This window comes from Lagenorhynchus albirostris, chromosome 10 (genome assembly GCF_949774975.1).
Source record: "Lagenorhynchus albirostris chromosome 10, mLagAlb1.1, whole genome shotgun sequence".
Classification (NCBI taxonomy): Eukaryota; Metazoa; Chordata; class Mammalia; order Artiodactyla; family Delphinidae; genus Lagenorhynchus; species Lagenorhynchus albirostris.
In genome coordinates, this window is record NC_083104.1 from 62,566,318 (window position 1) to 62,591,482 (window position 25,165).

At 36.2% G+C, this 25,165-nt stretch overlaps 1 protein-coding gene and 1 pseudogene across 13 annotated transcripts in view; both read right to left on the reverse strand.

Moving 5' to 3' along the window:
• Positions 1-25,165, reverse strand: part of MLIP (muscular LMNA interacting protein) — a 301,391-nt gene that overhangs the window by 49,658 nt on the left and 226,568 nt on the right. For 5 of the 13 annotated variants that reach the window (XM_060162525.1, XM_060162536.1, XM_060162535.1 and 2 more), the window contains one exon: positions 11,583-11,789. The exons of 6 other annotated variants lie outside the window; for them this stretch is intronic. In XM_060162525.1, coding sequence (XP_060018508.1) covers positions 11,583-11,789 — 207 coding nt within the window. Of the gene's footprint in view, positions 1-11,582; positions 11,790-20,286; positions 21,778-25,165 lie in introns of those variants that run through there. 2 more of the 13 variants (XR_009542909.1, XM_060162531.1) reach the window with 1 other exon arrangement.
• LOC132527209 (cytochrome b-like) lies at positions 6,813-7,949 on the reverse strand (annotated as a pseudogene).

Here is a 25,165-nt window from a genome sequence, read left to right on the forward strand (position 1 = left end):
GGATATACAGTTCAGCCTGTGCCCACACCAGCTTCAACCATTGAGGATGCTTTTAGTAATAGGAAGGAAGGAGGAAGTAGTCAGAAGCTTATGTTGTTTATATGGGGAAAAGCTATGTCAGGTGCTCCAATTATTAAGGGAACTAGTCAGTTTCCAAACCCAGCGGTTATGATAAGTATGACTATGAAAAAAATTATCACGAAGGCATGGGCTGTTACTAGTACATTATAAACTTGGTCGTCTCCGATTAGTGTGCAAGGTTGACCTAGTTCAGCGCGAATTAATAAGCTTAGGCCCATGCCTACTATTCCTGCTCAGGCGCCAAATAACAGGTATAAGGTGCCAATGTCTTTGTGGTTAGTTGAGAATAGTCAGCGATTTATGAACCTAGGTAAAATGGCCGAGTAGGTATTAGACTGTAAATCTAAAGGCAGAGGTAGAGTCCTCTTTTTGCCAAGTCCTGTGGTGAATGTTCATCTTGAATTGCAAATTCAAGGAAGCAGCTTCAATCCTGCTGGGACTTCTCCCGCTTTTCTTTTCTCGGGGCAGGAGAAGTAGATTGAAGCCAATTGATTAGGGTATTTAGCTGTTAACTAAAAGTTTGTGGGAGATGTATCCCTCCAATCTAGTGAGGATTTAGCTTAATTAAAGTGTTTGATTTGCATTCAATTGATGTAAGGTATAGTCTTGCAATCTTTATTAGGCAGGGGTTAAGTAAATTATACTTGCTTAGGCCTTTAAAGGCTCTTGGTCTGATTTAACCTAAACTCCTACAGGAAGATGGAGAGTATTGGTGTGAGAGGTAGGAGTATTGTGGATATTATGATTGCTGTTGGTAGAAGGGTTATTTGTTTTGTGGAGTGAAATTGTCGTTTTATTTTTATGTTGTTTGTAGAGGGGAATAGGGTTAATGCTGTGGAGTAGGCGAGGCGTATGTAGAAATATAAGTTGATTAGTGCTGTAATGGCTATGAATGTTGGTATAATAAGAATATCGTTTTTTGTTAATTCTTGAATAAGCATTCATTTGAGTATGAAACTTGAAAGTGGAGGGAGTCCTCCTATGGAGAGTAGGGTGAGCATGGTGAGGGTTGTGGTGTTGGGTATTATGTTTCATGTTTGGGGTAGTGATAATGTAGTGGTGGTTGAGTTTTTGATGAATAACATGAACATGGTGAAAGTTATTGTGATATAGATTAGTAAGTTTAGTAAAGTTAGGGTTTGGTTATATAGTAGGATAGTTGTTATTCATCCTATGTGGGTGATTGATGAGTAGGCCATAATCTTTCGGAGTTGTGTTTGGTTTAGTCCACCTCAGCCTCCAACTAGGATAGAAAGTAAAGATATAATTAGTATTAGATGTAGGTTGATTGATGATGAGATTTTATAGAGGATTGATAGGGGTGCAAGTTTTTGTCATGTGAGTAGGATTAGGCCTGTAGTTAGGGGAATGCCTTGTGTTACTTCGGGTAATCAGAAGTGGAAGGGGGATAGTCCTAGTTTGATAGCTAGGGCCATTGTTATTAGTATAGATGCTGTTGGGTTGAATAGTTTTGTGATGGTCCATTGGCCAGAGTGTAGTAGGTTAATAATGACTGCTGTTATGAGCAGCGTGGATGCGGTAGTTTGTGTTAGGAAATATTTAGTGGAGGCTTCTGTGGCTCGGGGATTAGAATTTTTTATTATGATGGGGATAAGGGCTATTGTATTTATTTCAAATCCAATTCAGGCAAATAGTCAATGAGAGCTGGTGGTTATGATTACTGTTCCTAGGATGAGGGCTATTAGGATAATGATAAGGATGGATGGATTTATTAGTATGGGAAGGGTATAAACCAACATTTTCAGGGTATGGGCCCGATTGCTTGTTTAGCTGACCTTACTGTAGATTATAGTGTAACATGGTAGCACAGAGAACTTTGAATTCTTAGGGGTAGGTTCGATTCCTATTATTCTAGAAATAAGAGGGTTTAAACCTCTATTATTTACTCTATCAAAGTAACTCTTTTGTCAGACATATTTCTTGTCTTTTATGTTTGAGGGGGAATGCCTGTTATTATAATGGGCAGTGAGATGTGTCATATACAGAGGACTAGTGTTAGGGGAAGGAAATTCTTTCAGAGTAGGTGTATTAATTGATCATATCGGAATCGGGGGTAAGATGCTCGAATTCATAGGAAGGATATTGTGAGCAGTAGTGTTTTGTGTTTTGACAATGAGGATTTTTATGTATAGTTCTGGTGTGTAGGGGTTGTGGAATGCTCCTAGAAATAAGATAGTTGTGAATATATTTATTATAATGATGTTGGCATATTCTGCTAGGAAGAATAGGACGAAAGGGCCTGCTGCATATTCTACATTGAAGCCTGATACAAGTTCTGATTCTCCTTCTGTTAAATCAAAGGGGGCTTGGTTAGTTTCTGCCAGGGTGGAAATGAATCATATTATGGCTAATGGTCATGAAGGAAAAAACAGTCATAGTTGTTCTTGCGTTGTGGTTAGTGTGGATAAGGTAAAGGAGCCATTTATTAGGAGTACTGATAGGAGGATAATGGCTAGTGTTACTTCATATGAGACTGTGCTACTGCTTGGAGAGCTCCAATTAGTGCATATTTTGAGTTGGAAGCTCAGCCGGATCACAGGATAGAGTAGACGGCTAGGCTGGATATTGCTAGCATGAATAATATTCCTAGGTTTATGTTGATGAGAGGATATGGTATGGGTAGGGGGCTTCATATTGTGAGGCCTAGGGTTAGGGTAAGTATGGGTGAGATGATAAATATAGTGGTGGAGGATGTAGCTGGTCATAGGGGTTCTTTAGTGAATAGCTTGATTGCATCAGCAAAGGGTTGGAGCAGGCCATGTGGGCCCATGATGTTTGGTCCTTTTCGGAGTTGTATATAACCTAGGATTTTGCGCTCTACTAGTGTTAGGAACGCTACAGCTAAGAGGATAGGGAGGACGAGTGTTAGGATGTTAATTATAAACATTTTGTTGGGGAGAGGATTTGAACCTCTGGGTGTAAAAGTTTAAGTTTTATGCAATTGCCAGACTCTGCCACCTCAACAAAGCCCTGGTCTTGGGCAGGTATGATTTGCGCTTATTTATTAAGCTGAGATTAGATCATTAATTGTTTGAAGGCGCTTATTTGAAGTTGGTCTTATTTCTCTTGTCCTTTCGTACTGGGAGAAATGCAAAATAGATAGAAACCAACCTGGATTACTCTGGTCTGAACTCAGATCACGTAGGACTTTAATCGTTGAACAAATGAACCCTTAATAGCGGCTACACCATTAGGATGTCCTGATCCAACATCGAGGTCGTAAACGCTATTATCGATATGGACTCTAGAATAGGATTGCGCTGTTATCCCTAGCGTAACTTGTTCCATTGATCAAAACTTTGGATCAATAAGTGATATTATGCTTTGGCTAGTAGGCCTAGGCTTTAATCACTCGGAGGGTTTTTTGTACTCCGAGGTCACCCCAACCGAAATTGTCAACCCATATAAAGCTTTGTTAGCCCTTGGTGGTTTGGGTTTGTGATTTTGGGGTTGATTAATTGAAGCTCCATAGGATCTTCTCGTCTTATTTTGTTATCCCCGCCTCTTCACTGGGAGGTCAATGTCACTGATTAAAAGTAAGAGACGGTAAAACCCTCGTGTGGCCATTCATTCAAGTCCTTATTTAGAGAACAAGGGATTATGCTACCATTGCATGGTCAGGATACCGTTGCCGTTTAATGATTGTCACTGGGCAGGCAGTGCCTCTAATACTGGTTATGCTAGAGGTGATGTTTTTGGTAAACAGGCGGAGTTTGTGTTTGCTGAGTTCCTTTTACTTTTTTAAATCTTTCCTTAATGCACGCCTGTGTTGGGTTAACAGTGTTTTTAATAAATAATTTAGTGTTGGGTTATATTTACTAGCTGTATATTATCAGTTATCAATTATCAGTATATTATCAGTTACTGATGTAAGCTTGTGAGAGGAGAAAAATTTCTTGTTACTCATGTTAACAGTATTGCTTCTATAGTTGTATAGAGTAGTTTACTACTCTATAGGAGTGGGTTTACTTATTGTTGGAATTAAAACATTGTTTTATTGTCGAGCTTGAACACTTTCTCAATTGGTGGCTGCTTTTAGGCCAACTATGGTTTATGTTTATATTACTCTCTAGTTAAGGTTGTATCCATTTCTAAAAAGCTGTACCTTTTTAGACTAACGATTAAATATACGTTAAGACTTGATGTGGTTTTTAGTATTATTTAACGTTGAACTGAAATTCCTTTCTTGGACAACCAGCTATCACCAGGCTCGTTAGGCTTTTCACCTCTATTATAAGTCTTCTCACTATTTTGCCACATAGATGAGTTTGTTCTGGTTACTGCTTGTAAGTAGCTCGTCTGGTTTCGGGTAATTTAGCTTAAGGTCTCTTTGCTAAGTTGTTACTAGTTAAGTCATTATGCAAAAAGTACAAGGGGTAAGCTTTGCTTTTTTTTACTTTTAGTGTTTCTTTCATCTTTCCCTTACGGTACTTTCTCTATAGTGCCATTGGTGATTAAATTTCTATCTCCTATACTTTAGATGTATGATGAATGTTTTATTTGATTAGTTTATAGTAGTAGCTGTGGGAGGGGGTGTGGGCTAGGTTTAGTTCAAGATATACACGGGTTGTGGAATCTTCTAGGTGTAAACTAGTTGCTTTGTTTAAGCTACATCTTGTTTTATCCAAGCACACTTTCCAGTATGCTTACCTTGTTATGACTTGTCTCCTCTCATAGCTTAGCATGGGTTAGTGAGCTGGGGCTTTGCTGTGGTACTTGAGGAGGGTGACGGGCGGTGTGTGCGTGCTTCATGGCCTTATTCAATTAAGCACTCTGCTCTTAAATTACTACTAAATCCTCCTTTGGTTTTTAGATTTCATAAAAACTTTCGTGTGGGTATGAGGGGTGTTCTTAGTATAGAAAATGTAGCCCATTTCTTCCCATCCCATAGGTTACACCTTGACCTAACATTTTTATGTATGGTAGTTATGCTTACTTTCGCTCCCTTTTAGGGTTTGCTGAAGATGGCGGTATATAGACTGAAGTAGCAAGGGTTGGTGAGGTTAATCGGGGTTTATCGGTTACAGAACAGGCTCCTCTAGAGGGATATGAAGCACCGCCAAGTCCTTTGAGTTTTAGGCTGTTGCCAGTAGTACTCTGGCGAATAGTCTTGTTTTGTGACTATTTAGGTTTACGACTAAGCATAGTGGGGTATCTAATCCCAGTTTGGGTCTTAGTTGTCGTGTACTCAGATTGTACTAAAGTCACTTTCGTGGTTTAGCTTAGTTTTAATTATGGCTTTTTACAGCTTAATTAAGATTTGACTTTATTCTGTGTGATTCCTTAACACTCTTTACGCCGTGTCTCTATTAATTTGGGTCAATCGTATGACCGCGGTGGCTGGCTCGAAGTTTACCAACCCTAGTTAACATGACTTAGTCAAACTTTCGTTCATGGCTTAATTTTTATCACTGCTGTGTCCCGTGGGGGTGTGGCTAAGCAAGGTGTTGTGAGCTGCTAGTGTAGCGTGCTTGATACCCGCTCCTTTTGATCCTTGTGATTTGGAGGGCATTCTCACCGGGATGTGGATGCTTGTATGTGTAAGTCTGTTAAGAATTAATAGAAAGGCTGGGACCAAACCTTTATGTTGATGGGGCTGGCGAGCCCATCTAGACATTTTCAGTGTCTTGCTTTATGAAAAATTTAAGCTACATTAACCTATGGGGTGTAAAAATGTTCGTATAATTTCATTATGGGGCTTGTGTCAGATTTAGTATTGATTTATTAATAAAATGGTTCATAGATCTAGGGAGGAACCTGTATAGGGGGGTGGTGAATATCTAAGCAGATGATTAGTTTTGTAGGGGATAAGGGGGGTTTGATCCACTACGAGATACAGTTTTTTGAGCCCGGGGGGAATAGTGGAGTACTATGACCTGTAACCATTAATTTAATTGCACATGTTGGTTGTGCTAGTCAAATAACAAATACATACAAGTCCAGCTACAATTTGCTTGACTGTGACGAGACCTTTTAAGGTCATAGCTGAGTCTGTGCAAATCACCCCCCAAAAATAAAAAATACCAAATGTATGAAATCTCAGTTATGTGTGAGCATGGGCTGATTAGTCACTAACCCAACGAGATGTCTTATTTAAGGGGAACGAGTGGGCGATTTTAAGTTAAAATTGTCCTGAAGTAAGAACCAGATGTCTTATAAAGATCACTGTTAGCTACCCCCACGATTTATGGGCCTGGTGCAAGAAGAGGGATCCCTGCTGAGCGGGTTGCTGGTTTCACGTGGCATGCTGATTAAGCTCGTGATCTAATGGAGCGGCCATAGTGTTAGCTGACTTGAATTTGTTTCAGGACATGTCCTATGTACGATCAATAATTTTATGTAATATGTAAAATTAATAAAATTTAATATGAGATTTAACTGCTCGTGGGGAAAATAATTGAATGCACAGTTATACATAGCATGTACATTTACATTTACAGGAAGATGCTATTATTGACACGTGGAGGTACATGTGTGTATGATTTATATAACAAAAGTATTATAAAATAAATTATTTTCATTACTGACATAGCACTGTAGCCTTGTGGTTATTCTACAATAAACCTTTTTCAGGGAATAGTTTATGTAGAATTTCAGCTTTGGGTGCTGGCAGTGAGGTGCAATGCTTCTTCCTTGAGTCTTAGGGAGGTGTGGTTTTCTCCTTTTCCAGTTTACAAAGCTGGGGTATTTTGTTATACTACAAAGACTCTTCACTTTAGGAGTTTATTCTCGATAAGACTAGTTACTGGTATTAACACTAGGATTAGGAGAAAATATAAGATGGATGCTAATTGGCCTACAATTATGTATGGGTGTTCTACGGGTTGACCTCCAATTCACGTTAGGCTTAGGAGGTCTGCGACTAGTATTCAGAATAAAAGTTGGCTGAAGGGTCGGAATATTACGCTTCGTTGTTTAGATGTGTGGAGTACTGAGATGAACATTAGGACAAGGATTGAGAGTAGTAGGGCTAAAACTCCTCCTAGTTTGTTGGGAATTGATCGTAAGATTGTGTATGCAAATAGGAAGTACCATTCTGGTTTAATGTGTGCTGGGGTGCTGAGTGGGTTTGCTGGGGTGTAGTTGTTGGGGTCTCCTAGCAGGTCAGGTGTGAATAAGGTTAGTGTAAGTAGGATTCAGATTAGTAGTAAGGCACCTAGGATGTCTTTGATTGTGTAGTAGGGGTGAAATGGGATTTTGTCTGTGTTGGATGGAATTCCTGTGGGATTGTTAGATCCTGTTTCATGGAGGAATAGTAGGTGGACGGTTGCTAGTGCTAGGATGATAAAGGGGAGAATGAAGTGGAAGGCAAAGAAGCGTGTTAGTGTTGCTTTGTCAACGGAAAAGCCACCTCAAATTCATTTGACTAGAGTGGTACCGATGTAGGGGATTGCTGATAGGAGGTTGGTAATGATGGTTGTGCCTCAAAATGATATTTTTCCTCAGGGTAGGATATAGCCTATGAATGCAGTAGCTATAACTGTGAATAGTAGTATTATCCTAATGTTTCATGTTTCTTGGAAGGCGTGGGAGCCATAGTATAGGCCATGTCCTACGTGTGTGTAAAGGTAAATGAAGAATATGGAAGCTCTGTTTGCATGTAGATATCGAATAATTCAGCCGTAATTAACGTCTTGGCAAATATGTGTGACAGATGAGAAGGCAGTTGTCGTGTCTGGTGTGTAGTGTATTGCTAGGAATAGGCCTGTTAGGATTTGTACAATTAGGCAGAGACCAAGTAGGGAGCCAAAGTTCCATCATGAAGAGATGTTTGATGGGGTGGGAAGGTCGATAAATGTGTAATTGAGGATTTTTATTAGTGGGTGTGTTTTTCGAATGTTGGTCATTGGTGTTCTTGTAGTTGAATGACAATGATGATTTTTCATGTCATTGGTCATGGTTGAAGTCCATGTGAGAATAATGATGACATACATTGTTTGTATTATAAGCATTACTTTTGTAATTAGTTTTGTGGGGGTTCTTCAAAGCCTTCACCTATTTATAGGGGTTTAGGATTGATTGTGGGTGGTGGTGTTGGGTGTGGGATTGTTTTAAACTTCGGTGGTTCATTTTTAGGTTTAATAGTATTTTTGATTTATCTGGGGGAATGTTGGTTGTGTTTGGTTACACAACAGCTATGGCTACTGAGCAGTACCCTGAGGTTTGGGTTTCTAATAAGGTTGTGTTAGGAGCATTTCTTTTAGGATTAGTGGTAGAGTTTTTAGTAGTGTTATACGTTTTAGAGAGTGAGAAGGTGGAGATTGTGTTTGAGTTTAATGGGTTGGGTTGTTTACGATACAGGGTATTTGGGGTGCTGCCAGAACAGAATTGGTTTGAGACGACATGCATGATAAGTCTGAGGTGACAACATGGCACCCTGGGGGAACTGACAAGCAAGCATCTGAAGGTATAAAACTGGATCTCAGAGGAGAAGCAGAATTGGACATGTGGATTTGAGGATTATCAGTACAAGTAAGATCACCCCAGAAGCCTGTGAGTAGGTGAATATCTGAAGTGAGGCAGTTAGAGAGAAGAGGTAGAGGAGGACATGTCCACCAAGAAAACAAAGAAGGAACAGTCAGGGAGTTGAAATGTACATATTATCCCAAGAGCAGAATGATGACAGAGATTCAAGAGTGAATGATCAACGGTGTCAACTGCTAAAAGGCATAAAAGAGATAGAAGACTCAGAAAATTCAGCTGAGTTTGCTGACAAGAAGTTTACCCTTGAGAGAGAAATTTCAGTAGAGTGGTTGAGGTGAAAGACAAAATGCCTTCAAGAATGAATTAAAGAGTAATTTACAGAAGAGGGATGGCTACTGATCACTTTGAGAGAAAGTCTTGAAATTTCTAGGTTTGTAGCATCAGCAAGGAAAAGGAAGGGGAAGTATTCATTTTATTTTGTGTTTTGAAGTTTCTGCATACAAAGAAGATGGGTTCAATGGAAAAAGAACAAATGAAGATGTAAGAGAGTGATGACATGCATACTAAAAGGATGGGTTCAATGGAAAAAGAACAAATAAGATGTAAGAGAGTGATGGCAATGACAATTCAGGAAGGCTTATTAATACAAAGACCTAACTCTTGTATGGTTCTTGTTATGTCCCAGGCACTATTCTAAGTGCTTTATACATATTAGTCCATCTTAATCTCATAATATTCTATTAAGACAGTACTATTATCATCCTCACTTGCCCACTATCACCATCTGGAAGGAGTGGGTTCAAGAAATGAACTCAGATGGACTGACTAAAGACACCATGCTCTATCCATTGGGCTATGCTAGTTATAAGGGTTAAAGAAGGAAATAAGAGTAATGACTCCCTTCATGAGACGGGGAAAAGAGAGGAAATACTGGTTTAAGCACAATAACAGGGAAACACCTGAGCATCTTCATATATGATAGGACATCATATGAAGTTCATCATATGAACTAATGACAGGAAGAGAATAGAACAGGGATTAGTGTAAGTATTTAGGACAAGAGAGAAGCACACACTACAGATGAAACAGAAGAACAAAACTTGTCAAACATCTTCTGTAGCCCCAGTTGATAAGGGAGCCCCAGAGGCAGTTATGTAAGGTCAAGTTCAATGTGGACCTCTGGGGGAGGGGAGGGAAGGGAAGGTTTGAGTTTGGAGATGAGCCCAGCAGATAAAGCTGCAAAGTGAGATCTGGGAAGGATGTTAGGATATTGGAGAGAAGTTAATTTAAATGACAGTTATGTTTTACAATTTCAGACAAGAAGCTATTTTCAGTAAAAAAGAAACACAAGTCTTGATAACTTGGTATGCTATTGGCTGAATATTTACAACACAGTGTTTGTAAACATTGATATCTAATTGAGTAAAATTCATACATTTTAATAGGAGCAATTAAAATACAAAACTAAGCAACTGAATCTTCCATCAAGAAATGTTGTCTAACTACAACATCATCATCATCATCATTATTATTATTTCAGGTGTGAAAATATCAATAAATCTCAGACACTGAGAGATGAAATCTATTGTGAAGCTTGTGTAGACTGAAAATAGTTGTCTAGCCTCAAATGGCTTTCATATATTGTTTTTCACAGCCTGACCAAGCAAAGGCTAAATTATGTATGAAATACTGACTCTACCTTTGCTAAATGTCTCCAGAAACCACCACCAAAAATGTCAAAAGAAGAGCTATTTGAAGCAATTGATATCTATAAAATACAATTATAATCCTATCGTAGATGATAATTTATATAAGAAAATGGTTGTTAGTATCAGAATTTTTAACTCTATTTAATAGCTAAATGGATGTCATAGACGTTGGCTAGTACTAAAAGAGGGAGAATTACAGATAATATAAAATCATTTTAAAATATCATACTCTCCCTGAAATACTTCTTTTTCTAGACCTAGAATGAGAAGCAACCAAAGGCCATACAAATGTCATCCTGAACTTTGCCTAAAAGCATTTGTTTTGCAGAAAACGGATGTTTTAAAAATTTAATTCAGGGTTGACAACTCAGTCATGATAAATGTTATTAAATATAAAAAGATAATTTTTCCTCATATAATTATATTCACTTTTTAGATAATTCTTTGTGTTTAGACTGGGTTTATGAACATTTTTGTGAATGCTTTAAGGCCCAAGGAATATTGTTCAACTACATATGCCCTTGATTGATTTCCAAATATAGAGGTGTATTTCATTAAATATAGAGAATTTGCAAAACAAATGTTTTAAAACAAGATTTTACATTTTAAAAAAAGATTTAATTGCAGGTTGATTTTGACTAGTCAATTCTTTTAGAAAAGTTTCAAGGTCTGAGAGTCTGTGTTAAGCCAGAATGTCTTTATGGTGATGCTCAGAAGAGCAAAGGATGCTTATACATAAGCCTTATGTGCTATTGACTGCTTGCTTCTAATAGAATATTTATGATTACATTCCAAAGCCAACTATAAGTATTTTTGCTTTTTTAAAAATATATATACATATTTTTTAGGTACTGAACACCTCATTACTTGTTACATATCCCATCACTATACATTATGAGGCAGATAGATACATTTTTAAATAAAATATTAATATTTATTGCAGATATCTGCAGAAATTCTAATTATTTATTTGCCCACTGACTGCAATTATAAATGCTTCCTCATCAAGGTATTGTCATTTTAAGAAGCTTTTTAAGAATGTTAAACTAAGACTAGAAGATACATTAATAATGGCATATTTTAAGGTTTTGAAACATGTCTTGGGATTTCCACCTTGGGATTAGAACATGAAACAATGAGCAATGCAAATTAGGAAATGACTTTTAAAGGAAACATAAATATTTCATAATTCCCCAAGGTTAATTATTATCTTTTTTTAAGGACATGTGTCTTCACACAAATATTTAACATTCTTAATATATTTAAATATTCTTAATATATGTTTCATCCACATATAAGTTTCGAAAGTTAAGCATGAAGAAGGTTCACAGCACAGGGCATTCTCACCTTATTATATGCGTTGTGACTAGACAGGGTGTGAGAATTCTCCTGTTCATCACTCAGGGAGAAGGAGGACAAGTGACTGAAGGGTCCTGGGGTAAGACAGTCAGCATGTGGGAGGGTCTGTGGATGCATCAGAGACTTAGCAGGAGGATGGAGTTTAGTTTGATATAAAGGATGGAGAGAAAAAGGCTTGGGAGGGACAGGCACATCCTGGGAAGAAGAAAGGCATAAAGAGGATGTTAGTGGGCAAAGGTCAAGCTCACTTGGAATTAAGTCTAAATATTATAGACTTTGCATCAGAATCTTTTACTAGTTGGAAGAAAACCTCCCATCATATTCTGGATCCTCACAAGACTCCTGCTTTTATAGTGCATTGTCTGTCTCTTCCAGTAATTCCCGTTGGTCGCCCATCTCCAGCCTCTCTTGCAGAACTGATCAAGTGCCCACAGAGTCTCCCAACAGGGCCATGTTTGTTTAAGGAAGGAGAGAGCTCATCCCAAAGTGGGGAGGATGGGACTAGAAGAATTTTCATTGAAGAGGTAGTAACAGTGGAAATTAATTTAAAGGTGCTTGTGATTTGGTCTGGAAGAAACTGGGGGCAGAAAGGGGGAGGGCATCATAGAGGGTATCAAATCATTGTATAATTCATGGTGCCATGAGTTTCCGGTTGAGCTGAGTATGGGGAAGGGCTCAGGAAGAGGTGAGTCTAGAAAGAATGAACGAAGATGTCCATTCCAGGCAAGGTGTTACTTTGGAAAGAAACTGGAGAACAAACAGACGTGCTCAAATGTAGAGGGGAAAGGTAATGAGGTCTTAACTAGAGAGGGTCTTTCCATCCCCTGGAAAGGGATGCCTGCCTGAGGAAGTCTTTGAGAAAGTAAGAGCTGCTAGATGAGGCCTTGAATTATGTGAACAGAACAAGGAAACCACAAGAGGGAAGTCCTGAATCTACAAAGAAAACTCACAAGAAAGACATATATATATATATGACATATATATATAAGACATATATATATATATATATATATATATATATATACCCATCATAAAAGAAAAGGGCTACTATTTTGCAGATCTTTTTAAAGCACCTCTTATATTCCTGAAATTTTTAATGTAAGGTAATAAATTGACAGTGATTATCCTACAGTAAAATCTCTTAGGGGATAAAACTTCTAAAATAAAACCTGTTTTATTCACCTTTGAGACCTCAGCATCAAGCATAATGCCTAATAGAGCAGATGTTTAATGCAGTAACAATTGAGTTTTCAAAAGAATATAATATTTTCAATGAGGTCAAGAATGCCATTAGTAATGAATGAATGTGTTTGGCTTTGTGTGAAATGGAAATTCAGTACAAAATAATGCACATTGCTCAAAATGACATTCAGCTAAACAGGTAAATTCAACTTTTAAGACTATACAATTAATATTTCTTTTCATGTAAGCTGAATTGATTTTGCCAAAGCCATGCATTTTTAAGCCACTGATTGGTTTTCTAAAATTTATGCTGAATGTGTTTGCTGTGTCAGTAGATGCCCCCACAATGGGTTCAAACTTACTTTAAAAACTTACTCCAAAACATACTTTAAAAAACTCTTGGAAAATTTTAAGCAGGTTAGAAAATTAAATTCTAGGGTTTTTAAGTTTGTAAAAATGAGGGGTTTTAACCTTATGTACCTTGAAAATATGACTAAAAGTGTTTTATTTTATTAGTTTCTTGTTTGTGCTTCAAGTGTTTATTTTATATATCAAGCAATCACAAATATACATTCTCATTTCACACACACAGACTACAAACATACACTTATTAAAAAGATAGCATCCTATACACAGTGTTCTGCATCTTATTTGAGGTTTTTTTTTTTCCATTTGATTACAGTTTTGGAACATTTCTATATCAGTACATGAAAGCTATGGATTCCCTATAACACACATTACTGAGTTATCTCACTGATGATAATCATCATTCAGTGATTCTCTTGGAAGTCCCAGGTATATCACCTAAAATATTAAATCACTTAACACAGTCATAAATTTATCTCTTCTTTGCCAGTTTTTATACTTTTCAGGACTTTCTTTTGTCTAATCCCATTGGCTATTGCCTCTAACATTATTATTATTAAATAATAGTCACGTTAATGTGCAATTTAATGGAAGGGTTGTAGTATTTGCCCACTAAAGATGGCTTTTAGATTAAAATGTATTCTAATTGAGTTTTATTTCTCAATCAACCATTTCATTATTTTATCAACAACTAATTAATCGGTGTGGAAAAGGATTAATATGAAAATTGAGTAGTAAGCACAAAGACTAGCTGTGTAAGAAAAAGACAGCATTGTTATTGATAGTTGACAGTGCCTAGGAAGAGGAGCTGAACAGTCTCTGGTTTATAGTCTGGCTTCAGCTTTTTTTGTTTCCCTTGAATGTTTTTTTAAAATTTATTTATTTATCTTTATTGAAGTATAGTTGATTTACAATATTGTGTTAGTTTGGGTAGACAGCAAAATGATTCAGTTATACATACATATATCTATTTTTTTCAGATTATTTTGCCTTATAGGTTATTACAAAATACTGAGTATACTTCCCTGTGCTATATAGTAGGTCCTAGTTGTTTATCTATTTTATATACAGTAGTGTGTATATGTTAATGTCAAACTCCTAATTTATCCCTCCCCCCACCTTTTCCCTTTGGTAACCATGAGTTTGTTTTCTATGTCTGTTTCTCTTTTGTATATAAGTTCATTTGTATCATTTGTCTCAGATGGTTCAAGAATCCATTGTGAGAAAATGTCAGGAGGCAGCCTGTAGTGATCCAGGGGAATCCAAGAGTTCCTTATAGGGAGCAATCTAACCAAGGTCTAACCAATCCAGAGGGAAAAGTTTGAAGAGGGTGTGCTGCTCTGTGTTCTACGCTTCTAAGCTCTCTGGGCTAACCTCCATCTCTCAGGAGTCGGTCAAACCTGAACACTTCTGTAGGGTAAGATGGCATCAGCTATTCCAGGCAGCTGGGCAGGGAGGAGAGAGCAGAATTTTATCAGCATTTGCACAGGCCAAAGAGAGCTAAGAATTTTGGACAAGCTCACTTGAGCACTGTCTGTGGTCAGGACTGTACAAAGCAGAAAGGACCGTTGGTGGTGACAGCCTCTACAGGTATGTCACTGGAGGCACGTTTTCCAATCTGTGCTGCTTGTCTTCTATGCTTTGTATAGGTTGTTATCCTGCGATTCTTTTTACCTTTGTCCTGGGAATTTGCTTTGCTTTTCTCTTGTGTTTGATCTCCTGTTTCCAGTAGCCCATGTTTTTTCTTTTCCATGTTTCTTCTCATTCACTGGGACTTAAAGGAGCTTCCTGGGGAAATGGAATTTGGGAAGCCAATTTTTGACACCTTGCATGTTGAAAACTTTGTTCTGTCCTTGCACAATTTTTTGTACTAAATCATTTAATTTTTTTGGATTAAATCATTTAATTTTTAAAATTAAATCCAAAAATTCTAAGTTGCAAAATAATTTCCTTCAGAATTTTGAAAGTATTGTTACACTGTAATAGTGTTACTACACTGTTACTATTTTACACACTTTTTTCAAAAACATATTTTTTATGTATGATTTCTACAGCTTTTCTGTTTTACAGTTATTTTTGTCAATTCTCATCAGTTCCTTTCTTTTACTTTTCTTATGAGCAGGAGATCTTACTGTTCTTTAATTTTCCAAATTGAATATTTAATTGATTTATTTTTATTCTCTTATTCATTAAACATATTTAGAGTTATAAATTTTCTTCCAAGGGCTATTTTAACTATATTCTATAAGTTATAATAGATGATTTTTTCATTGTCTTTTTCTCCACATAGAAATTTTATTTTGAATTTCCCCTTTAATAAAATAATTTGTTAAAGAGCAAATTTTTCAACATACAGATGGCAGGGACTTTTTGTGTTTTCTAAATTTGTTACTAATTTATAAAATTTTTGTGATCAGAGAAATTTCTCTGTATTATTTTTATCTTGGAAGTTAATAGTTTTTTTACTGAGGTAGAGCTGATTTACAATATTATATAAATTTTAGGTGTACAACATTGTGATTCACAATTTAAAGATTATACTACATTTATAGTTATTATAAAATATTGGCTATATTCCCTGTGCTCTACAATGTATCTTTGTAGCTTATTTATTTTATAAATAAATAACTACATAGTAGTTTGTACTCTTAATTCCCTACCCCTATCTTGTATTACTTTTATCATGCCAACTAAAAGCTTTTCCTTTTGGGCCTAATCTCAGTACATGGTTGGGTTTTGTGAAGAGTCCACAGATATGCAAAAGAATAGTTTCTGTTTTGGTTTGGCTTTTTTGCAGGATACAGAGCCCAACTACATTTATATTAATTCAATTTACTTTAGAGGATCTATTTTTACCTACTGTCCTATGTAATCTATCAACAACTATAAAATGAGTTAAAGTATTTTACCACCAATATATTTTCACTTTTTCTCATCCTATCTCTTGCTTTTGCCTTATGAGCGTTGATGTTATATTTTAATGTTTAGATACTCTAATGATTGTATTTTCCATGTAAAGTTTATCCTTTAGCATATAAGGGGGTCTTGTTTGTCTTGTTTAAGGAAATTTTGGCCTGAATTCAACCTTCCCATTCTGAACATTATAACCTCTCCTTTCCTTTTGTTTGTAGCACCTAGAACACTTTGTTATCCTCAGCTGTTCTCAATCACTTGGTTTAACAGTCCCAGCTTAAAGACTGCTTTTTCTGTTATCTAATCTAGGAACTTTTCTTTTCCCTTTTTTAAAAATTTATTTATCTCAATAGTAAAGGAATCTTTCCTAGACCATAAGTTTTTGCAAGAGGTTCATATGAGGAAGGGACCACCGCCTGAGATTGTCTTTGTGCTCCAAAGATACAGGCTTTGGGGTGTGAGTCTGTTTAGTCTTTATTTTTCCTCAAACAATGAAGACTGTCAGCTATACAGTATTTCACATACAGTATTTCACAGATAAGCAACTTATCTGTGTCCAGGCTGTCACAGAAAGAGAGAGCCTCCTGCAAATATGACTTCCTCTGTGATTCACTCTATAGCCTTACCTCCTCCGATTCCTAGAACAAAATCAGTTCAGGGATCTTCTGTTGCCAACATATGCACCCATGCAAAGACAAGGGATTGGAGGTTTGCATATTAAGGTGTATCCCACACATCCAAGATGGGTATTTTCCCAAAGAACAGTGATTTCATTAAATTCACTTATTTTAGAGAATAAAATATATTCTGACTTATTTCTGGCTTATTTTTCCTTTAAAGTCTGAAAAAATGATTTTATTAAAGTCACTTATTTTAGAAAATAAAATATGTGCTGACTTATTTTTCCTTTAAGTCTGAAAAAAATGTCACATATATTTCATATTTAGAACACAAATGTTATAAATTGAGAATATTTTTAAATTTATACTTTGATCCGGCTGAATAATAAAATTCCAATATAACATAATTTGCTTATTCTTACTTTTTCCAATCTTCAGTGGCATTTTCTATGCATTTTCTAATGGTATTTGATACAAAGGAATGAATTTCAGTTCATCATTCTTTTGTTTTCTATGTATTATATTATGATGTCTACTGTAGCAGGAAGAACACATGTATCCCCATTTAAACTGGGTTTTCAATTTTTCCTTTATTAAGATTCCTCATAAAAGACTCTCAACATTTACTTAAGCAAAACTTTAAAAATTATAATATTGAGTACTCTTTGTCTTCAAACATTCCTGAAAATTGAACATCATTTCCAAGCCCCAGATGCCTACTTTGGAAATGTCTTACTAATTATGATGTCATAATACAATTTTTAGTTAAAATTCAAGGCAAAAATATAAGGTTAGGGCGAGGTATGTTAATAATGAAAGTAGTTATGAAACAGAAACAGACTCACAGACATAGAGAACAGACCTGTGTTTGCCAAGGGTGGGAGGTGGGGGAGGGGAATGGATTGGGAGTTTGGGATTAGAAGATGCAAACTATTATATGTAGGATGGATAAACAACAAGGTCCTACTGTATATAGAACAGGGAACTATATTCAGTATCCTGTGATAAACCATAATGAAAAAGAATATGAAAAAGAATGTAGTGTATAACTGAATCACTTTGCTGTAGAGCAGAAATTATCACAAAATTATAAATCAACTATACTTCAATAAAATTTTTAAAAATAATGAAAGCAGATATAAAATCTTATTGCAAATAATTTCAAAAAATTAGCCTACTTCTTGTCAAATTCCAGTAGGTTAACACTGATAAATATATAACTTATATTTATGGTTGATAACATAGCTTATCTAGACCTAGGTGTTATGTGATGACCTCTGTCATTTCTTATTGTTTATGTCTATATGAATAGTGGAATATTCAATCTAGATTATTTTGCAGGAGTCTTTTTAGTAAAGTTATCTTCTCACTCTCTGAAGATTATTTTAGTCAAAAATAATTGAAATGATAAGTCATATACCCAGTTGGGCACATGAACGGCAATAGGGTGCAACAGGCTTAAGGAATAACCAGCTAAGGACTCTCTGTCCATTGCAACAAGTTGGAGAGCCATGACTCTTTTTTTCACCCTCAGGACTATACTTATTAGATTCTTGTAGTTGAAAGAATCTCAATGATGATGGAAAGTACGGGATGGGGCAAGAGACCCTTACTCAGGAAATCTCACCTAGAATATACATGAGCTGTGTCTAGCATTCAGAACTACAAAAGAGACCAATGTAAAACCATATACAACAGGAAAGCTTAAAATCTTTTTTACTGCTTTAGGTTAGGAGTTAGCCAACTTTTTCTGTAAAGGCCCCGATACTGTATTTTTTTTTAACATCTTTATTGGAGTATAATTGCTTTACAATGGTGTGTTAGTTTCTGCTGTATAACAAAGTGAATCAGCTATACATATACATATATCCTCATATCTCCTCCCTCTTGCATCTCCCTCCCATCCTCCCTATCCCACCCCTATAAGTGGTCACAAAGCACTGAGCTGATCTCCCTGTGCTATGCGGCTGCTTCCCATTAGCTATCTATTTTACATTTGGTAGTGTATATAGTCCATGCCACTCTCTCACTTTGCCCCAACTTACCCTTCCCACTCCCCGTGTCCTCAAGTCCATTCTCTACATCTGTGTCTTTATTTCTACCCTGCCCCTAGGTTCTTCAGAACCATTATTATTATTTTTTTAGATTCCATATTTATGTATTAGCATACAGTATTTGTTTTTCTCTTTCTGACTTACTTCACTCTGTATGACAGACTCCAGGTCCATCCACCCCACTACAAATAACTCAGTTTTGTTTCTTTTTATGGCTGAGTAATATTCCATTGTATATATGTGCCACATCTTCTTTATCCACTCATCTGTCAATGGACACTTAGATTGCTTGTATGTCCTGGCTATTGTAAATAGAGCTGCAATGAACATTGTGGTACATGACTCTTTTTGAATTATGGTTTTCTTAGGGTATATGCCCAGTAGTGAGATTACTGGGTCATATGGTAGTTCTATTTTTAGATTTTTAAGGAACCTCCATACTGTTCTCCATAGTGGCTGTATCAATTTACATTCCAACCAATGGACAGCTCATCCAAAATGAAAACAAATAGGGAAACACAAGGTTTAAATGGCACATTAAACAAGATGGACTTAATTGATATTTATAAGACATTCCATCCAAAAACAACAGAATATGTTTTCTTCTGAAATGCTCATGGAACATTCTCCAGCATAGATCATATCTTGGGTCACAAATCAAGCCTTGGTAAATTTAAGAAAATTGAAATCATATCAAATATCTTTTCTGACCACAATGCTATGAAACTAGATATCAATTACAGGAAAAGAATCTGTAAAAAATGCAAACACATGAAGGCTAAACAATATACTACTAAATAACCAAGAGATCACTGAAGAAATCAAAGAGGAAATCAAAAAATACCTAGAAACAAATGACAATGTAAACACGATGACCCAAAACCTATGGGATGCAGCAAAAGCAGTTCTAAGAGAGAAGTTTATGGCAATACAATCCTACCTCAAGAAACAAGGAACATCTCAAATAAACAACCTAACTTTACACCTAAAACAATTAGAGAAAGAAGAACAAAAAAAACCCAGATACTGTATTTTGTAGGCTTTGCAAACCATATATTCTGTCATAATTACTACTGCTATGATAGTGTGAAAGCAGCCTCGGATAATATATAAATGAATAAGCATGACTGTGTGCCAATAATGCTTTATTGAAGAGGTGGTGAATCAGATCTGACCCACAGGCTATAGCTTCTAAACCTAAAGGTTTGAAAACAACACACATTAATAAAATCTTTTTAACGTTTGACCTGCACCCTACCTCCCTTCCAATGAATTATCTTGAGGTTGGTACATTTTTCTTTGGAGATCACTATTCAAAATGATTCTTGAAAATGAACATCATTCTACGCTGCTTTGGTATTCAATAGATGAATCTCATAAGGTTCTAGTTTTTGAGGGAAGAACAGGAATCGTAAAATTCTCCTGTATGTGTTTTTATCAGTGAGATATGTAACAGAGTTATTTCCCATAAAATCCTTACAGTGCTTTTCACTTACTTGAGAATTGTCTTTTTCAATGTAAAAATACTTAGAACAAATTTTTCAAAAGAAAAGAAGCTTTATTTAAGAGCTTTATTTTTAAAAAAGAATTGACAATTTGGCTTGATTATCATATCCTGCAAAACTTCAAGAACACACGAAGTTATGAAGTAAATAACATCTTTGTTCATTACAGAAGGATTACCAAAAACATGCAGAGAATAAATTCATTTAGTTTTATTTGTTAAAAGAACAGTAGAATTAGATATTGACAGAGACATCATAAAAGTAATGCTATAGCAATATCTGACGCATTCATCACTCTAGAAGAAGCCCACTTTCTACTCAGCCATCAAGTCAAATTGTTTAACCATAAAAGCTCTTTCCATTGCAACACTCAAAAGGACATTGGAATGCATATGGGCTCTTCATTAAAGCCTACACATCTGAGGCTCTTTTGTTCCATCTGTTTTTTTAAACCTCCTTTCCTGTGGTTTGGTAGTGAAAGGTGAAAATCCATTTTCCCTTTGCTCTCACTGTCCCCTCTACACACCACACACAGTTATCTGTGCCTTTTGAAACTCAGAGCACCACTGCGTGAAATTACTGGAGCCTTTAACTCCATCCTTTCTTCCCTCTTCCCACCTCTTTGGGAAAATGAATTTTTTTCTTTTTTTAACAACACATTTTTAAATGCAGCACTTATAGTCAGCTTTTCTTTCCTGCCTGGAGCCTATAGTAATCCAAAATCAGAATTTTAGCATTTCTGCTAAAGTTTTAATTTAAAACAACATCCCGTTCATAAAGTCAAGGACGATTACAATGTATTTCTTAAAGAGTGCCTCCTTCGGCCAAAGAGGTATCAACATTTTACAGACATGATCTCAGAAACTCCAAATTACTAAGAAGAGATTCTAATCATCTACATTTCACTAAGATCAAGCCAAGATAACTTAGATCTCTTAATTTTGAACATATGGCATAACTTCTTGCTTATCAGCCCTAATTTTAAAGCATCCATGTGAATTTTAAAAACAGACATACTTAAAGCAACACATCTATTTCAGACACTGACTTGAACAAAAAAATTTGAACTTGTTAAATATGAAAAAGTTAGCATATGCTTAGCTACTTCAAATTCCCTATTAAAAAAAATTAAAGGACTAAAACATAATTGTGAAGATAGGATTTGGACTATTTAGTTCTGAAAGTTTGTGGTTGTCTGAAAGCAAGTTTCACAGAGCAGATAACATAGATAAAGTGTGAAGATATTTGACTAAGACATGCTCAAGAGAAAAGAAAGAGGAAGTATTTTATAATCAATCACAGTGGGCACTAGAGCATGAAAATGCTGAGTTTTATGTTTTTCTATACATATAGTTTAATTTTCATCCTACATTCTGACATGGATTCATTTGGGGAAAAAGGCGCAATTTAAGTTGAAGAAGTTAGAAAGTAACACAGAAAAGAGGCTTCTCTGATTTCTCATCATGGTGGGAAGAAAGAAGAGAATGTATTTGGCAGCCCTTTAGTAGGAAGTCAACTCCTTTCTTCCAAAATTATAATGCTCCTAAAAGAAATGATAACAACAGTAAACATTTAAAAATTTGCATTCCCTTTAAGGTGTCCAGAGCTCTTTCACAGTGACTGTTTCATTTAATCATGAATGGATATGAGTATGGGTACCATTAGAAATGAGATTAGTAGCCCCATTTTTCTAGGATGAAACTGAAGTTCAGAGAGTTGACTGATCTTCCCAGGATCACACCAAGCCCATGTTCTTTCCATTGCATTCTATCGTAATGTTTCCCTCCTTTTCAGGAAGCAGGAAAGTTACTGCTGGAGCAGTAGGCTCCAGTAACCAATAGTGAAGGTATGGTCCCTTAAGGGACCAAATGGTCCCTCCTGGCAACCAGAGGGCCAGGCCTTGGAGTCTGTAGCCTGAGTGTGAAGTAGACAGGTAAGAGCGAGAAAGTACAGAGGGTTGCAGAGAAGGTTAAGAGTAGCAGGAAAGAGACAGAGACCAAGGTTCAGATATTTAGAACCCACTAGGATATAAGCTCCATGAGATCAAGGATATTGTCTGCTCTGTTTCCTGAGAAAGCACCCATATCTTTATTGGCACAAACATAAATGGCTGGATGCTAAGAAGAGACAAAACGGAAGTGAATGTGGATAGAAGTAGCGACACCATCCATCAGGGACACCATCCACAGGAAGGACTACAAGCCCAGGAATACTTTCCAGTCCCTTCTCCCCTACACTCCTGTGCTCTGTGGTCCTTCCACCAACATGGGCAGCTAAGGCTTAATACCATCTTCATATCTCAGGGTAGGATTTTGGTGGTGACTGTTAAAACTGAATTTCAAAGAGAAATTCAGTACATTTAATGTACAAGATACATTAAATGTATCCTTCATATTGTTCATGTTAACAAAGTGTTATAATTTTAAAGAAAAATGATCTTGTGGTTTTTAATATCCTGAGGTTTTGTTCCTTTGACTCTACTATTGTTTTACCAAGAAATTTAAGTGAAAGTGTTGATGTTCACCAACTAAATTGTGTTTCCTGTACACAGCCTGTCACCCAGTCTAAAATCACTTTTCAGAGAGATCTAGAAAGGCAAAAATTATCCCCAAAGTTCATTACAAGGATTATCCCAGAGTCTTTTGTGATTATGAAACAAAGGAATCAAAGCATGGTGTCTTCTACACTTAAAGGATGCAGAAACAAGAAATCCAGACACAGCCAAGACTTCACTTTCATTATAGAAAGCATCTTTGTTTAAATTTTAGGTTGCCTACTTAGCCTTCCTATTCAGGATATTTGCAATGGAAATAGTTGTCAAGTTTGCCAATGTAAAAACAGGAAAAAAGTAATTTTAGTAGCAAATACCAGGACCCTGATACAGGCTGTTATATATGGTGTCTTTCATATGAACACACACACACACACACACACACACACACACACACACACATATATAAATGTATATATGTTATATATACATTTATATATGTATATATAAATGTATATATGTTATATATACATTTATATATGTATATATAAATTTAATTTTGAAAAGAAATCATTTCTCTCCCAGGGATTTTAGTTTAAGGAAAAGCAAAACAAAGTATAGTTATTCAAAGGGAAATAATGACAATGAATCATATTGATAATTTCTTATTACTCCACAAATAGGAAGTAAATAGGACATGATTTTTTTTAAAAGGAAAAAAATCAAAATAAAAGAAAATATTCCCTACCCCAATTTTCTCAATCAAAAAGAAAAGAATCAAAGTAAACTCTGTGGGGGTAGAAGTAGTCTTATTTGTCATGATTTTGACCTAGACAGTAGATTATAAGATTTTCTATCTCTCCAAAGTTATGACCTGATTAATACTTGCTCTTTTTTTTTTTTTTGGATCATCTAAGGATGTGAAATATCAGAAGTATTCCAGTAATATTTAAGGGCACGAACACAGAATTTCATAGTAAGGAGGTACCTTCGAAAGTACTTCATACAACACACTCATTTTGCAGATGTGTAATTAAATCCAGGATCAGGAATGACTTAGTCTAACAGCATGCATTTTAAGAGTTAACATCAGACTGCCTGACTTTTTAAAATTTCTCTTTCAGTTAATTGTCCTTACACCTAACAATTGGGGAAATACAAGAAAGAGAAATGTCTAGAAAAGTGGTAAAGCCATAATTTTGCTGACATAGAGCCAAGGAAAATGTATGTCCCTTGTCAAACAGGGCTATCATTATGAGTAGTGGCTCTATGGAATGTGGAAATTCTCATAAATGGAGGCTTACTTACCTCTTTTGTGTAAATCAAATACGGAAAAGTTCTTAGTTCAAACAAAAAAGAAGGCACCTAATCAATGTTGTTTGAAAGGAAATGCCCCTGGCAGGGGTAGCTTTGAGCATCATTAGTCATAGAATTCTTGGAGCTGGAAGGGAGGCAATAGGTGGGCCAACCCAGGGTCTCTCAACCCCAGCATTAGTGACATTTGAGGTAGGATAAGTCTTTGCTGTGGGGGACTGTCCTGGATACTGTAGGATGTTTAGCAGCATCCCTGGCCTCTACCCACTGGGTGCCAGCAGCATGCTCAGCCCCAGTCATGACAGTAATATCTGGGGCAAAGTCATGCCAGTTGAGAACCACTGGTCCCCTCATTTCACAAATGCACTGAGTAGAACTGGTTAACCACACAATCACAACTAGAACACATACTTCAGAGCTCTTTCTGAAAAACCAACCTGCCCTAGTTTCCCTTTGGTTCAATTATGTATCATAATGAATAAGGGCATCAGATTTGCATGAATGTGGTTTCTGAAATGTGAGGTGAAACTAGCCTGACTTTAGAATATGCTGCAAAGGGCCAGTCCTTCTATCAAATGCAATTCATGAGGGCCTAATACTTCCCAAAAGCCATTAAGCCACAGATTGAGAAAAACACCTCTATTTTTCTGAGCCTACCCTATGGGATAAATATCATATATACTTGCTTTTACTTGAGCAAGTAAAAGATGCTAAGCCTCTCAGCTCTACTGGACAAAGATAACTGACAATCTGGGTCCTGGTAAGTTGTTTCTTACCAAATGCATTTTCTGTTTTCAAGGAAAAGTAAGGTAAAAAATATTAAAGATCTAAAGGTTCAAAAAACAAATTTGTATTTGGATGGCTGGGCTACAGTAGATTAAATTTCACTTAGGATGTCTAGATTTGGAGGTTAGAACATTATTTTTAAAAACCCTATAAACCTACCAGCTCTCCCATCTCAAAGGAATAACCAGTTTTGAACTTACAAATTTACTACAGATTGTTCTTTTCACACAGCCTTTGAGATAAAGAAAAGTACATTTTTAATCCTGGCGCTTTTTTTCCCATATATTTATTTTAAATCACTTGCTTCACTAACCTGATTTCAGTTTTCACAGGTTGGACT